The 16,245-nt window shown below is 39.3% G+C and overlaps 1 protein-coding gene across 4 annotated transcripts in view; it reads left to right on the top strand.

The window, feature by feature from the left end:
- Nucleotides 1–16,245, top strand: part of c10h14orf180 (chromosome 10 C14orf180 homolog) — a 69,799-nt gene that overhangs the window by 14,390 nt on the left and 39,164 nt on the right. For 3 of the 4 annotated variants that reach the window (XM_067991710.1, XM_067991708.1, XM_067991709.1), the window contains exons 3-6: nucleotides 624–847; nucleotides 6,123–6,153; nucleotides 7,334–7,420; nucleotides 11,693–11,798. In XM_067991710.1, the coding sequence (XP_067847811.1) occupies nucleotides 624–847; nucleotides 6,123–6,153; nucleotides 7,334–7,420; nucleotides 11,693–11,798 (448 nt within the window). The remainder of the gene's footprint in view (nucleotides 1–623; nucleotides 848–6,122; nucleotides 6,154–7,333; nucleotides 7,421–11,692; nucleotides 11,799–16,245) is intronic. The other variant, XM_067991712.1, reaches the window with a different exon arrangement.

Genomic DNA, 16,245 nt, shown 5'->3' with positions numbered 1-16,245 from the left:
GAGGCCTTCTTTGCTGGTACAATCATAGGTAGCTATGGGTGTGGGTTGGAGTTTGTGTGTAGGGTGAGGTTGAGTGAAGACAGGAGAGCAGAAGAGATGGGGCATGAGGAATTCCGATGTAGTTTGACAACACCAAAGATAAGGAGTGGCTTATGTAAGGGCCAAGCAAGGAAAGATAGAGATGTCAGCAAGGAAGTCACCAAGGGGCTTGGGATGGCAATAACAAATAAAGATCTTGAAAGAGAGGAATGAAAGGCAGGAGAGGGTAAGGTCATCAAACAAGGAAAAATGCTAGAGGCATAAAGAGATATACTGAAATGGGACTTGGAGACAGGAGCCATGTGTGCTAACACTGTATTTTGAATAGGCAACGTATAGGCAGATGATTCAGCCTCAGTGATGGGGAAAGAGTCACTGTTGTTGAGCCAGGTTTCGTCTGGTGTAGTAACTCAATAGACTCATCCAGGATAAGGTAACATTTTAGGCTTTCACATATACATCTTGAGCTTCATGAGTGAAACTGCTGATCACAAGTAGCTTTTTATGCAATTCTAGTTGAGAACTAGATAATCTTGCATTTGCTTGTTTTTATTGTATTTTTCTTGTTTTGTTTTTGAACACAGAAAGGATAGAAATGTTGATTCCAGAAGAGGAAACCGGAATATCAGGAGACTACACTTTTCCTAAGAAATCAATGTTAAATAACAGAAGAGAGCAACTTTATGCAAAAGGCATGCAATATCTTCAGCAGGGGAAGTCAGAGGCTGCTCTGAAATCTTTTCGAAACTGTCTTCAAGGTCTGACTGAGATGGACAGTTTTGTTTCCTTACCACAGTGTCTACATCAGGTGAGGTAGTTAGTAGTGCCATATTTAGACATGTACCTTTCTGCACAGCAATCTGTTTAAGTTAAATGCATTAGAATTTACTCGTCAAGAAGTTTCTCTGCCTGACAACACAAATAATACCACGTTTGTGGCGGTGTACTGATGGCTTTTTGTTACCAAAAAACTACATTTGGAAACATACAACAAAGGAATTGAAAAGGCTCCTTCTCTGATGGGAGAAATCTTTTAAAAATTTCTATATTTTTTCAGAAATGTCTACTTTGGATATACCAGGAGGGACAATCTAGATCCCCTTTAATTTGTGTTGGATATTCCTTCCAACACCATATTAGAATAGGACCTGTTAGTGAGCCAAAAGTGTCTAGGCTACTTTTCATTGATGCATACAAATCATAGCGCCACGACACATGAATTGAAAGAAGACGACAATTTGTCTGGGTCACTAAGTATCAATGACATTAATAGTGATAAAATAATTCCCAATAAGCTCCTCTGATGTCTGCCATATAATATTAGGTGTACTTTCATTGTAACGATTGTATTTAAAAAAAAACTAAAAACAACTTTGTTTCATGAACACTAATGAAGACTGATAAAATATGTGCAGCCTCATGCTATTGTCGACAACTGGCTTAACTTAAGGTACAAGGAGACAGAAGTAAGGCATTCCACCCAACTAACAATTTTTCAGATATGACAAAAGCAAATACTGCGGATACCGGAAATCTGAAATCAAAACAGAAAATACTGGAAACACTCAGCAGGTCAGGCAGGGAAACAGTGATAGTTCCAGGTAACATTTCATGTAGATGAACTTTCATCAGAACTGGAAGATGCTGGCGATGAACAGCTTTTAAGCAAGTACAGAGCCAGCAAAAAGGGGGGCAGGGAAAGAACAAAAGGGAAAGTTCTATGATAGAATGGAGGGCAGGAGTGATCAAATGACAATAGGGATGATGGTGCAAGGCAAAAGGAGCTGATAATGGGATAAACATGGAAACAAAAGATGGATCCAGAGGAGGTGTAAATGGTTTGGGACCCTGGACGTTGGGAAGGGATGTGGTAAAAAGGCAGGTGTTGCATCTTCTGTGCTTGCATGGGAAGGTGCTGGGGGAGGGGGAGCGGGTGTTGGGGGTGATGGAAGAGTGGACCAGGGTGTCACGGAGGGAACATGTCTTTGGAATGCTGAAAGGGGAGGGGACTATGTGTTAGGTGGTGGCATCGTGCTGGAGATGGCAGAGGATGATTCATTGAATATGGAGACCAATGGGGTGGAAAGTGAGGACAGGGGGTTCTGGGAGGGAGGGGAAGAGGTTAGGGCAGAAGTGCGGGAAATAGGAAGGACACAGTCGAGGGCCCGGTCAACCATGATGCAGGGGAATCCTCAGCTGAGGAAAAGATAAGACATTTCGGAAGCACTGATGTGTAAAGTGGCATCGTTGGAACAGATATGACGAAGATGGAGAAACTGGGAGAATGGAATGGAGTCCTTACAGGAAGTAGGGTGGGAGGAAGTGTATAACAATCAAAACAGTCCTAGCTTCAGAATAATCACTGAAACTACTTATTGCTGCTGAAACAAATTCATAAAAGGAAATTGAGCTGTAGACTCATAGGGGTAAATTTTAACCCCCAAGAACGGGTGGATTGGGGGCAGGTGGGCAGTGAAAATGCTAAGTTTCAGAGTGGGGCGTGTCACTTAAAGCCAGTGGGCCGATACTTAAAGTGGCAATGTACCTCATTGAGATACTTGAGGTACTGTGGGAGTCGGTGGGCTTTGTAGTGGACAATAGTGGATAGCCTATCCCCAGAAATGGAGAAAGAGACGTCGAGAAAGGGAAGAGTCGGAGATGGACCATGTGAAGGTAAGGGAGGGGTGGAAGTTCGAAGAAAAGTTGATGAAATTTTCTAGTTCAAAGCGAGAGCAGGAAGCGGCACCGACACAGTCATCCATGTACCAGAAGAAGGTCACGGAGGGGACCTGAATAGGACTTTTTTATTCATTCATGGGATGTGGGCAGTATTTATTGCCCATCCCTAATTGCCCTTGAGAAGGTGATGATGACTAGAACAAAGAATTCTTCAAATGTGTGGAAGGTGGGCAAATTGCGTAGTCTGCTTCCATTAGCTGCCTATGGAATGTGACTGGTAGAGATTGGTCCACTTTCCTTAATGAAGATGTGGAGATGCCGGTGATGGACTGGGGTTGACAATTGTAAACAATTTTACAACACCAAGTTATAGTCCAGCAATTTTATTTTAAATTCACAAGCTTTCGGAGACTTCCTCCTTCCTGAATGAAAACATTTGCCTGAGGAAGGAGGAAGTCTCCGAAAGCTTGTGAATTTAAAATAAAATTGCTGGACTATAACTTGGTGTTGTAAAATTGTTTACAATTCCTTAATGAAGGAAGCTATCGAAACAGAAACTGCAGAAAGAAGTTATTCTATTTTGGAATTTATCTCTAAATGGTTATTGGCATAGGTATTATAAAACACTCAAATAAAATGAAGTATAAAGAGAAGTGGGGATTATCTATAATATTTTGTATCCGTAGGTTCATTTTTGTGGGTGCTAATTGGTTAGATGTTCACCACTCATATTGTACACAAAATTGATCAAAATTGCTTCAGCCTACACTGCTGGTTCTATCTGATCCCTAGGAACACTTCTACCTCCCCCCACACCCCATCCCTGGCCGACCCAAAGCCTTCTACTGACCCACATCCTGGAATTTGTAGTTCCCAGATCTCAATTGACATCAAGTCTCCTGTGTTCCACCTCGACTTTAACTTGCGCCTAGCATCTCACTCCGTCCTCTCTCCAGCTGCCAACTCACCCGACTGTTCTGCTCACTAGTCCACACATCTGTTTTGCTTCCCAAATCCATTGTCCGTTCTCCCTCTTGCAACCTGCTCTATTCCCCACTCCAGTACTCCACTCTAGCATTATTCTAGTCCAGACTATGAATAATGCTAGAGAAGATGTACTAGTATCTATAAGAGAAGTGCAAGTAGTTCAAAAAGTAATTTATGATGGTGCCCTGCTATTGTTAGACTTTACCATATATTAATATTTGAAGTTGAGAATAACTGTACAATAATCAGTAGACCATAGGATTGGAGTTCATTATAAGGTTGGCACTTAGATTGCACATTCACATATAAAGGTAGATTTTTTTTTTGCCCATTCAGTCGATGAATGGAAAATCTAGCCCTATAAGTTTTTTTTTATATATATAATAAACGTTGCTTACATTTTGTAAAAAATGATTATATATATATATATATATATATATATATATATAATCATTTTTTACAAAATGTAAGCAACGTTTATTAACTTCCTGAAACATTTGTCGAATCATAATTTATATTTTCTACAAAAATGGTAAGTGTGTGTATTTCGGCTTTACAATCTATTATGCCTCATAACAAAGTTCTTTATTAACAGTGTTAAGTGTGCTAGTTGGTACATCAGGAATACGATTAATTTTAATTGACAAATCCTTTTGTGGTCATACTGTCTAATCTAAGTTAAGGATGACTTTAAATTCTGTATAGTAATTGAAACAGTTCATGAAGGATGATTATTACATCTCATTATTCTTGAGCATTTAAGAGTGATTAGCCATGTCAATTCAAAGGATTCAAGGCTTTGGAGCTGTACTCGCAGCTCAGATGTACAAATTACACCAATCAGCATAGCACAGTTGGGAAACATGAGCAATCAGGACATTAATCAAAGGCAAAAGAGATAAATTGATATTCACTCTGCTGTTTAAACAATTGCTAGTTTATAGTGTATCCGTAGAACATTACATTCATCTAAAATTGGGCTAAATTACTTTGTATAGCATATACAATAGATTCAAGATGAAATGTTCCCCATCGGCTATAAGTGGGGGAACTCCGTAAGTGAAGCTTTTTTTCTCCTTTGCTCCTTCTCTCCTGAAGGCAGTAACTCACTTTGAATATTTTGCAATCATTAAATAGCTTTGTTAAAAATTAGTTGCCTTTTGATTAATAATGTAATTGAGTCATATTTCATTTTCTTTCAATCAAAATAATACTGGACAGTCATTTGAGCAAGAAATAGAGTTTGAAAGGTGAAAGTAAACATTTTTCATAACCTTGTCTTTGTTGCTTTTCTTGTCTACATGTGAGCTGTTGCTAAATCCTGCAAAGAAACATAACTGCGAATGATCAAAAGGCAGAGTTAGTAGAAGCAGTTATTATGCATCTCATCCGTTAAGTGATAAGGCAAAAAAGATAGTACATTGACCATAATGCATCTATAGAAATTGCATTGGTAGGGGCATGTGTGTCTCAGATTAGACTTCCAAGAATGATGCTAAAGGCCTGAATTAATTTTAAGAGGTTAAACACGATATAACGAATGGATGATGTGAATAGAATGGACTTGTATGACAAAACAGCATTCAAGATCAATGAGACCAAACTATAGAAGTGAAACCCTCACAGGTAGACATTAACCAAGAGGGGAGAAGAGGAAAATTGCAGGTGAAGAACGTCATTTTGTGCTTTCATTTGGACCATTATTGAATTTGCCTTTGGTTCTCCAATTATATTGACCTAATAACAGTGTCATAATGAAATATTTCAGCTATTATCCATCTCCATTACAGTTACAGTGATCAATACATTAGAACATCTTTCAGAGCTTACTAATAATGAATAATAAATGTATTCATCATACCACTGTTCAATACATAGATCTAATACAGGAGTTCATTATTGTATTTAAAATAGCAAAGCGGAGAAAACATTTTGCAGTAGTACTTTCTGCCACTGGCTATCTCTAGCATCCATTGTAACCATTTAGTTACTACGTGTATTAGTAAAACTTAAATTTCCTACCTGGTGAAGGAACATAAGCTCTGTTTGTATCAGTGAATGTAATATTTGCACTAGATGCTAATCTAAAACTTCTTGCTATGCTGAAAGAGCTAAGCCTATTGCCAGGGGTCAGCAGAGTAGATAAATGGGCTCTGCTTCAGGATGGAACAGTAGCTGAAGAACCCAGTGTTCCATTATTTCCCTTTTAATCCTATCAACGGTATTGGAAATAAGTACATGTAAATGTTGGACTTAGCTCTGATCCAACAGAAAATTTCCCAAAATTAGTTTTTGGCTTTAGACTTACTAGAATTTGCTCTGAGAAAAGAGACAATTTTGGACAATTGTCGGTTGTCAGTTCATTACTCTGTTATTTTATAGTAAAAATCAAAAAACACTTTTTTCTTTTTTTTCAGATAGCAGAAATGTATCTCGAAGAAGATGACTGTATTCTTTATGATGATGCTAAATGCTATCTACAGCCAAACACCATCTGTGGTGTTGCCGGTTAGAGCAGTAAATAAACTGGGGGTGTTGGCAATATTTGTCAAATAACAAATCTGATTTTTTTCAGAAACTCATGTGGCATGTAGTGCAGGCACCTGTCCATAATCAGTGGGTGGAATAAGTAGCACATTTCAAAATGCTCTTTTCATGTCTTTAATTTTCTGTTTTTGCCAGGTTGCATCATCCATCTATTCATCCTTCCCTGATGTAAGATTTTTTTTCCCAGTTTAACTCGTTTTTAAATTACACTGTGGTTTACAGAGTCTGTATATTAATTAATTTGAATCATGAAAAAGGTAGCTAAAAGCATTTAGCATATGGGATACAATTTTGAGTAGTAGATAACAAACAGGTCATACTTTCCTATCTCTTTCCTGTGCTTGGGACCTGAGTGCATAATCTAGGCTGACACTTCACTGTAGTGCTATATTGTCAGAGGTGCCATCTTTTGAAGGAAATGTTAACTCAAGGCTGTTCAGGTGTACATAAAAGATCCCATGGCACTATTTGAAAAAGAACAGGGGAGTTCTCCCCATGTCCTGACAAACATTCCTCTCTTCAGCACCACCAAAACAGATTAACTGGTCATTTAATTAATTACTTTTGTGGAACCTTACAGTCTGCAAGTTGGGTGCGCACTTACCTACATAACAATTACTGCACTTCAAAATTAATTCATTGTACGTGAAGCACTTTGAGATGTCGTGAGAATGTGGTAGGGTGCTACAGAAAGATAATTTTCTCTCTTTTTGCTCATGCTTGCACTCTTATTATCATGCTTGCTTATGCATGTTCTCTCTTTTTCCCCTTTTCCCTCCCTTTCCCCCCCCCCTTTCCTGAAGCTAAAGGTAATTGTAGAAATGAAAGTGGCATGACCTGCCAAACTGTGACCCAGAACAAAGTGTTTTCTTGGAAGCACATGTAGTTTTGCAAAATTAATAAATTTAAGAGATCAAAACCATGCATGTATTTAATCCATGAAAAGCACATATGCACAGAAAAGTGTCATTAAAAACAGTAACCTATCAGTTGTTAAGTAGAATTTGCTGGCATGAGTTTATTTTTATATGCTTGTGACGAGTAACATCAGGGTTAAAGAACTTCACCCTTAAATAAACAGATAACCGAGCTCTGCAGTTTGTTCAGGCTGAAAAAATGTACTATGAAGCAGCTTTGATCAATCTCACTGCAATGAAGGAGGAATCAGGTAAGTCTCTTATTTTGCCCTTATTTTGTGCCGGACATTCTGAATTTATATTCTGGAAGAAATACATTTTGGTTACATAAATGTATTTTAATATTTAGTTTAATAAAATATTCAAGTGTTATTCAGTAGTGATATTTTTATTGTTTAAATCGAGCATCTGGTAATTCAAAATGTGTGGTTTTATATTTCATCACCTTTTATGATCGTTCCACATAGATTTCCAATAACGGCTTGAAGTGAACATTTAATACTTTTGACGCAAAAGTTAATCGTGGTTAATTGAAAATTTGTTAACCATTTATGGTTAGTTTCTCTGTTTCTCTGATTCTCTCCTGGTAACCTCAAACTTTGCATAGATTAACTGTTTTCAGCCAATATATCAAGTTTAAGCCCAGGATTTTGGGAGAGGCAAAGGCCTTCAAGTAGAAACTTTAACAAAGGTATTAAATGGCACAATTCAACAAATAAGCTTAATCATATTGTGAAATATGTATTTTTATTTTGTTTGTAACCTTATTTTGGTCACTAGACTTTCAGTTACTGAGAAACAAATGGCAGATGAAAATTTTTTCCAAGAATTTTGAGTGATGGACTCGTTTGATTAACAAGCCATGATAGTGAAATGTTCAAATATTTAGATAGGGTTTTCCCATTGTAAAATATTGACATACATATTGTCAATTATAGAAGTGTGACAAAGGAAATAAATGTAAACATGCAGAGCACAGAATAAGCAGAAGTTTTAATTCACTAGTTCATCTCCCATGGCATTGCACAAGGGAGTCAAGACAGTGGACTACACCAGTCAAGTGGGGTAAGAGAGTAAATGGACCAGGGCTATGTAAGGACTGTTATACCAGAGGGTAGAAGAAGCTATAGGATTAAGCTAGAATAGCGTGGAGGGAAAAAGTATAGAGAGAGAGAAGATACGGTGGAACAGAGAGGAAAGATAGAGTGAGGTTAGAGGCCTGGGGGGGGGGGGGGGGGAAGGGTAGAATAAGGTAAAACAGTTAAAGATTGCAAGGGGCTGAAGGGGAAAAGAAGAGAGTTGGAGGTGGGGGGAGTGGGAGAGAATTGAAGGCTGCCGGATGATATTGGAGTCAGTTTGGAGCTCAGAGGAAGTGACTATACTGCTCAGTTGATGGAGAAGGGGAGGAAGAGGTGGTGGAGAGGACGAGGAGTGGAAGCCAGGAAGGAGAGGAGGTGGAAGGGCGAAATAGGCAGTGGGGAGTGGAAACAAGCTCAGAAGACTATATCAAAGTATGGCCTCAAAGTATATTTTTTTAAACTAAAATCTGTTGCACTTCTTATTAAAAAAAAAAGAAAACCTCAAACAGACTGCAAGCATCTGTCAAGGCTTTTGTTAAACATACATCAAGCAGAGCAAGGCCTGAGACAGCAGAGCCAACAGGTATAGGGAGGGAGCCATGCACTGTGGGCTGGGCCAGGAGATGCAGTGAACAGGGGATGGTTGCAGATAATGTCTCCCTCTCTTCTCTATCCATCCACCTCCCTCCACATCCCTAAATGTAATACACTTTTAAAGTTTATAAAATACAAAAGACAGGCTACACCAGATGTGTCATGAGAACTGACTTTTTCTGTCTCTCGCACAGGCTGTTTTTTTTGGAAAGAAACACTCCATATACACTTTACTTCAGTAAAGCTTTTGCAATTTCTCTCCTTGCTTTTCAAAAAAATTGAAGAAAAGCTACTGGGTAAAAAGTGCTAGGAGCTTAAACTATCTCCAATAGAGCTGACTGAACAGTATTGAAGCATCCTGAGAAATTAGATACATTACACATGATCAGACTGCAAAATCCAAATTCAAGTACAAGCCCAAGCTTTTAAGAGAGACTGAGGTCTTCAAGGAAAACCTTAATGAAGACACTGAAGACAATCCAATAGATAAATGTTATTGTGAAATATGCTATTTTTCAATTTTAAGAAAGTAATTCTTTTAAACCCCTATTTTGGGCATTATAAATTCCTCTTTTCCCCCTACCCCCTCCTCTTTCCCCCTCTCTCCCGACTCCCCCCGTTACTTCCTCCCCTCTCCTTATGCAGGCAACTTTGCTTTGTGTTTTGTAGTTTCTCTGCTTCTCTCATTGACAGCAAGAGAACACTGGTGGCATGAGTTCCCCATGCTCCATAATGCAAGTAAAAGAGTTCTATTAAAACTGTAGGGCTTATGGTTATAATAGTGGCCTTTCACTACTTATGTGGCTGCTAGGATGACCCTACTTCCATAGCATTCTCTTGCTTTCTGCGCGCTCAGTCAAAAGAAACTAAGACCAGAAGACTTTGCTCTCGCGTCCGAAGCTCTTACTGAATGCAGGAGAGTTGATAGGCTTGCTATAACCTTTGGTCCTGTCCAGTTCCTTTTTGAAGAAGTTAATGTTTCACATATTCACTATTCTGAGGAAAATCTTCTAACTTGTAGTTTTAGTTGAGGCCCACCTTCCATACTCAATGCTTACAGTCCAAATCAGATAACCTCTTTGTCCACAGCATCTTTGACACAGCAAGTTTTATCTCCACCAGGTCTGTCTGATGTCTCACTATCTGTGCTCCAGTAGGACCTCCGGTCCTGTTGGCTTCCATCACATCATCTTCCAAACGTACCCCTATCCTATGCTATCTTCCAAATCCCTCTCCTTGTTTCACTTTCCTATTTGGAAATTTGTTAGTGTTCACCTTATCCCTATGAGAAAGGAACTTGTTAGCCATCCAACTATACCCTTATTACCTTTACATTGTTACTTTCCAAATTAAATTTGCTTTTAACGCAAGTTATCTATCACCTTCAAATTTCTGGCCTATTCTAGTTTAATCGTGGATCAGCGTAGATCTCTTGCAACCTATGTTGTGTCTGCTCTTTGACACTATGATGAATCATTTGTTATTCTCTTGGACATCTCCAAATCCTTTGACAGGATCTGACATCATGTATTTCTAAAAGAGTTCCACCATAGCTATGTCCATGGGTACCAAATTCTGCTGTAGTTGATAGGCCATCCCAAGGGAGCTGATTTTTTTTTTTACAACTGCAATCATATCCAGCACACACATTATAGATATTGAATGCATATGTTTATGACTTCGTGTATCAACGTGACCTTTTCCTTTTGCCAAAAATGGCGTGCATATGCTAAAAGCAGTAAATTAATTTTTTTGTGGGTTTGTCAATTTTAAGAGATATATAAATTTGTGTTTCTTTTTCAAATAGTCCTTTGCTGAAATGTAGGACCCATTGAAGCCGTAAAATAACCATAAAAAACAATTAAAATAGCCACAGCGACTTACTCCCTCCGATCACCTCTGCCTTGCAATTCTAACCTGTTTTTGAGCAGGCAAGCGGGACACCTGCCAGAAGGCAGCGAGGTCCTTCTTTAAGTATGGAGATGGGCTCTGATGATGTCATTGTGGCCCAACTAAGCCAGAAGCAGCCCAGTTATTTTCAATATTTTTCTATTTCCTTGAGGGCCTGGAGGAGCAGGAGACCTCCTCTGGACCACGCAGGGAAATCTTGGGCCTCCCCTGCCCTGGGATTCCCTTCCTCTCCCCTGACCACGATGCCCTCCCAACCCCTCTCCTTAGCACTTAGCTAACTGCTGGGGACCATTCCTTCAGGTCCTCATTGGCGGCTTTTGCCGCCCGAAATTTTGTCTGCCCACTGGCCAGCTAGCACTTCACTCCGGGTTCGGGTGGGAGACTGATGGGACCAATGCAGATGAGGCCGGAAGTTAAAATCTCCCTGGCTTCAAGTTGTGGAGGGCCGGTTGGCTTTCCGTCCGCCTCAGCCCCCGCCCGCACGACTCCCATCGGGAGTTGCAATCCAGGCTGTAGGGTTTAAAGTTCTTTGCATTGTACATTTACTAAATTCCTTTAATTGCTTATAGCCCAATACTCTTGCAGCTTAAAGAAAATAAACGAGACTGCATTTCCGCAACTACTTCCTCTGTTCAATCATTAAGTTTAGCACTTGTTTAATGCTGCCCAGAAGTACATACTGTTTTATGTGATGGTTAAGCTATGGAATACCACTTCAGTTTTTTCTTCCAACTGTTTCAGATATCGTACAATCAAATTGAATTGCAAACAGCAAAGACTGCATCATTATTTATGAAGTACAGAGCTCTTTACTGCCAGTTTTAGCTGAACCCTTAGTGTTTATCTAAAGTGGCAATATGCCAATCTTTGGCATCTTTTTTTCCTACCAGCTGAGAACAGGGCTTAATGACATCTTGGCTTGATGGTGTTTTGTAATAGCTACAGATGAAGGAGGAAGTTGGAACTCCAGCGAAAAGTCTTCAAGGCAAGCCCATCTTGCCAGAGATTATAAGAAGCTGACCAAGCTCTGCAGCATGAGCAACAAGTAAGGGTAAAAGATAAGCATGTGTCTTACTGTTTTAATCCTGTGGAGGTTATTATCTAGTTGTTATCGGCAATGAGGAGACATCTTTTCTTAAGACTGTCAGACTGCAATATCTGCTAATCTAATTCAGTCATTATATTGCTGACCGTACAAGTATAAGTAACTGTACAGATCTTTTGTAGGTTAGTTAGACTGCAATTTCTGCATTGATGTGACCGTGTTTGAGCTGATGCAAAAAACAAAGTATAATTCTAGTTATAGGTTGAGTGCAATGTGTATTTTCACAACCAGTGTGAGAGCACCTCGGGGAGATAGTCTCACTGTGCTTGGGCTTCTTACAAGTTGCAGTATAACTACAACAAGTACAAAGCCATCGTTTTAAACATTATTGTTAATGATTATATATGGATCCCAGTTTAATATTGGTAAAAAGACCATAGGACATCGGTTTTTTAACTAATATTAAAAATTTCACTGGAATTCCAACTTTAGTGAGATGAGCTTTATATGTGCATTTAAGTTTATATTCAGAGTTCTGCTTTGTTCACATAGAGCAGTGTGGGCCCAGCAGTATAGTTGCTGGCTAGCACTAATGTCAAACTGCTAGCTACAGTATAATGGCACCATTATTTATTTTAAGAACCTGATTGATCCCACATCCTCTTTCCTGACCTCCTCACTTCAACCCTCCACAAACACCAACTCATCTAAAACACCACAACTCGTATCCTCACTCATGCACTGCCCTTATTATCATCAACTTCCATTGGTTCCACGTGTCTGAGAATTGACTTTAAAATCTTCAGCTTCACTTTAAACCCCTCCACGGCCTCTCACACACCCTATCTTAGCAATTTCCCCAGCTGTACATGCCTACGCACATCATCCGCTCCATCGATACCAAATTACTCCTTCGCACCCCACCATTGGCATTTGTCTCTTCAGCTACTATGTCCTGTCCTCTGGGACTCCCTCTCTTTCACCCCTCTGCTCAATATCCATTCTTTGCACTGTGCTATAGAAATGTAAGTTTTTGGTTTCTGGCGCTTGCTGGGGAGCTTAGTTTCAGCAATAAGATGGTTAATGCTGGTCATTGCTGCTTTAGTTGTTTAAATAATCAAGTGTTAATGATTGACTAATCCTCCAATGTCTGACTACTTTAAGAATAAGCAGCATTACTGATTCAAATTATTTGCCTTTCTTAGGCATTTGATGTAGCCTGGCTGAAATGCAAGTTGGCTGCAACTTACTAAATATCTTGTATGTAGCCATGATCAATCAGTAAACACAGGACTACTTATGCATAAAACTATTTGTGTTTTGAGGACTGAATGTCCTACATGGTTTTCAAAATATGAAAGTAGTTTCTTTCAGTATACTGTATATGTTCCGTTTCCCTCTATCCAACCACTTCCCCCCCCCCCCCCCCCCCACTGCAAAAATAACTTATTGTTGGATTATGATTTCATGAGCACTGATTGGAGGAGAAATGTAAAAAAGATGATAATCAAGACAGCTGTACTGCTAAGGTAAAATTGCCAGAGGGGTAAAGTTATCGAAAGTTATAAAATAGCTTAGAAATGGCTTAGGTAATTGCACATGTGATATGGTATTGAGCAAGAGAGTAGAAAGCTTCCCAGCTTAACTTCTGGTCTGCGCTGAGTTAGCCAGTCTCAATCAGGCTGGTATTCAGGCTGCCATAACTGGCCTCAATACTCCCAAGCTAGGGAAAGGGAAAATTGGGCATGGTTCTCCTTCCTGATCACTATCCACCAGCCCCCATTGGAAGTGTGCATGTGTTGTTATCTGTTTAGAACAGGTTTGGATTGGCTGTGATAGCCCCTGTTGTTGAATAACCTACTAATAATGATACTCACTACCCAGCCTTACACATTAGGAATGCACATTTTGGCAAAATCTAAGAGCGCGGCTGTTACATGTGGAAATGTACCCTATGATGAGTTGCCATTTTCAAGATAGGAGGGGTAAGTCGGGAAAATTGGAGGAGAGGAGTAAAAAAGCAAGCTACTGAACAAATGAAAAAAGGGTGAAGGGATTAACTGCAAGTTGAGTTTATTTATTTTTTAAATTGCCGTTGCTTAATTGCATACATTGTGTTGCAGCAACAATACTAAAATAATGTCTTACACTGTTCAGAGTGCACAATATTTTATAGAGTGCAGTCACTGTTGGCTAGATAAAGCTACCAAATGTCAAGTGTAGGAAAGAATGTTCTCAGTTTCTAAATAATTTATACAGCGATATCACATTAAATCCTACTGGCTTTAAAGTGTGGAAATGTTGGAGAAAATCAGGATGCTGTGCGGATGTAGTGGAAAAAGAATAATCATGAGCTGTAGCATTAAAACAGATTCTGCACAATGTTGACAAAACGTAAATAAAGTATTCTTAAGCAGTGTACGAAACACACTGATTAAATGGACGCTATTAATAAACAGGAATGTATGTTTCCTTGACTGCTTTTTTAAAAAACAGTTCTTGTCCCCGAATCAAAAAGTTATCAATTCAAACCTCACTCCAAGGTTAGAGCACACAATCTAGACTGACACTCCAGCAGTACTGAGGGAGCATTGCACTGTTGGGGTTGTTGTCTTCTGATGTGGTGTTAAACTGTGTCTGCCTGTTGAGGTGAACATAAAAGATCCCATGGCACTATTTGAAGAAGAGCAGGGACTTCTGATGTCTTGGCTAACAGTCGTCTCTCAAACAATATTAAAAATACAGGTTACCCAGTCATTCATCTCATTTTCTGTTTCTGGAATCTTGTGGCGTACAAAATGGCTGCCACATTTGGTTATGTAACAACAGTGACTGTGATGTCCCTGTAGTTGAATAGTCTTCCAACTCTCCACATTAAGGTTCACACACGGATAATAGCCACTTAGACAATGCGCAGAGTGGAGCCTATGGAACCATACCCCAGCAAGGAGTCAACACCTTCAGAAGAGGAGAAAATCTGAGAGGGAGAAACAAATCATAACGTACCTTTCAATTGCGATGTTAATTAACATAGAAATGTAGGATTTTACAGCACAGAAAGAGGCCAAATCTAAGCCCACTACCCTGCTCGGTCCCCTTCCTCTGCCTCAAATATTTATCCAATTTGCCATTAAAGATACAATGGTCTCTGCCTCAACCACGTTCTGTGGCAAAGCATTCCATGCTCCAACAGCCCTCTGTGTAACAATATTTCTCCTAACCTCTCTCCTGACTCTCAGTGACCCTTTGGCACTGATTCTGAACCTAAAGAAAATAGTATTTTCCTTTTTACTCTATTGAAGCATTTCGTAATTTTAAAAATCTCCTTATGTTTCTCTGCGCGAGTAGAAATTGTCCAGTTATACGTTCATAACTATGTAGCATAACGTCATCAGCTCTTTGGTCGTTAGAAATTAAAAGACAGCACAATAGTCCACATCACTTTTTCAGGGAAACTTTAATCTGAATGTTGCACATCAACAGTGGTTGAAGGCCTCCTTTTCAAATGTGTCTTGCTGCCAATGCTAACTGTCAAGTTGTGTGAAATCAGCAGACTCTTCTGTACATTCAGCACTGTTGTGGCACTAACAAATATATGGCACTGACACTAAAGATCGCACTACCCTGATGAGGAAGGCAAGTTATTGCTAATTAATGTATGCAATAGTTTGTGCCTTTAGCTCAGTGAGCCGTTAGAAATTACCTGTTGGAATCTTTCTTTGCATAGCAAGGAAGATGAAAAATCAGCAGAAGAAATGGCAATAAAATCCCATTTTGTTCTGCTGATTCCAATTATCCTTGCCAGTGCCTAAACATGTTAAGCTTATAGAAGGAGCATTATATGATATTTCTGTATCTGGAAACCAATATACTTAATTGCTACCTACAGTTCCTCTTCAGGTACTAATATTTTTTCAGTTAGTGTGTGTTATCCTTGTAGAGCTTGACCTTTATCAGAATAACATCTGGAAATCATTTTTACTTCAATAATAATTCATGTTTGTTTTGTTCCACCTGTGTGCTTTGATTGCTGCTATTCCCATACAAATGCTTAATGTACTTGCCCCTCTAAAACTTTCTGAGCTTTTTAATACCGACATTAACTTGTTTATTTTAAATACCTTTGTTAAAAAACTCACTGAAGGATTTAGCACAAGCATGTTAAACATTCGTGCGGGAACAGCAACTGTTCAAAAATGTACCCCTCTATATCCCGTTAAACAAATATTTTGTATCTGTCATAGAATCATGGAATGATTATAGCACAGAAGGTGGCCACTCGGCCTGTCGAGTCCATGCTGGCTCTCTGCAAGAACAATCCAGCTAGTCCAAGTCCCCCGCCCTTTCCCCGTAGCCCTGCAATTTTTTTCTCTTCAAATACTTGTCCAATTCCCTTTTAAAAGCCACGATTGAATCTGCCTTCACCACCCCCTCAGTGCATTCCAGA

The sequence above is a fragment of the Heptranchias perlo genome, chromosome 10 (genome assembly GCF_035084215.1).
Source record: "Heptranchias perlo isolate sHepPer1 chromosome 10, sHepPer1.hap1, whole genome shotgun sequence".
Lineage (NCBI taxonomy): Eukaryota > Metazoa > Chordata > Chondrichthyes > Hexanchiformes > Hexanchidae > Heptranchias > Heptranchias perlo.
Note: the sequence above shows the minus strand (reverse complement) of the source record. Positions and strands in the feature narration are given on the sequence as shown.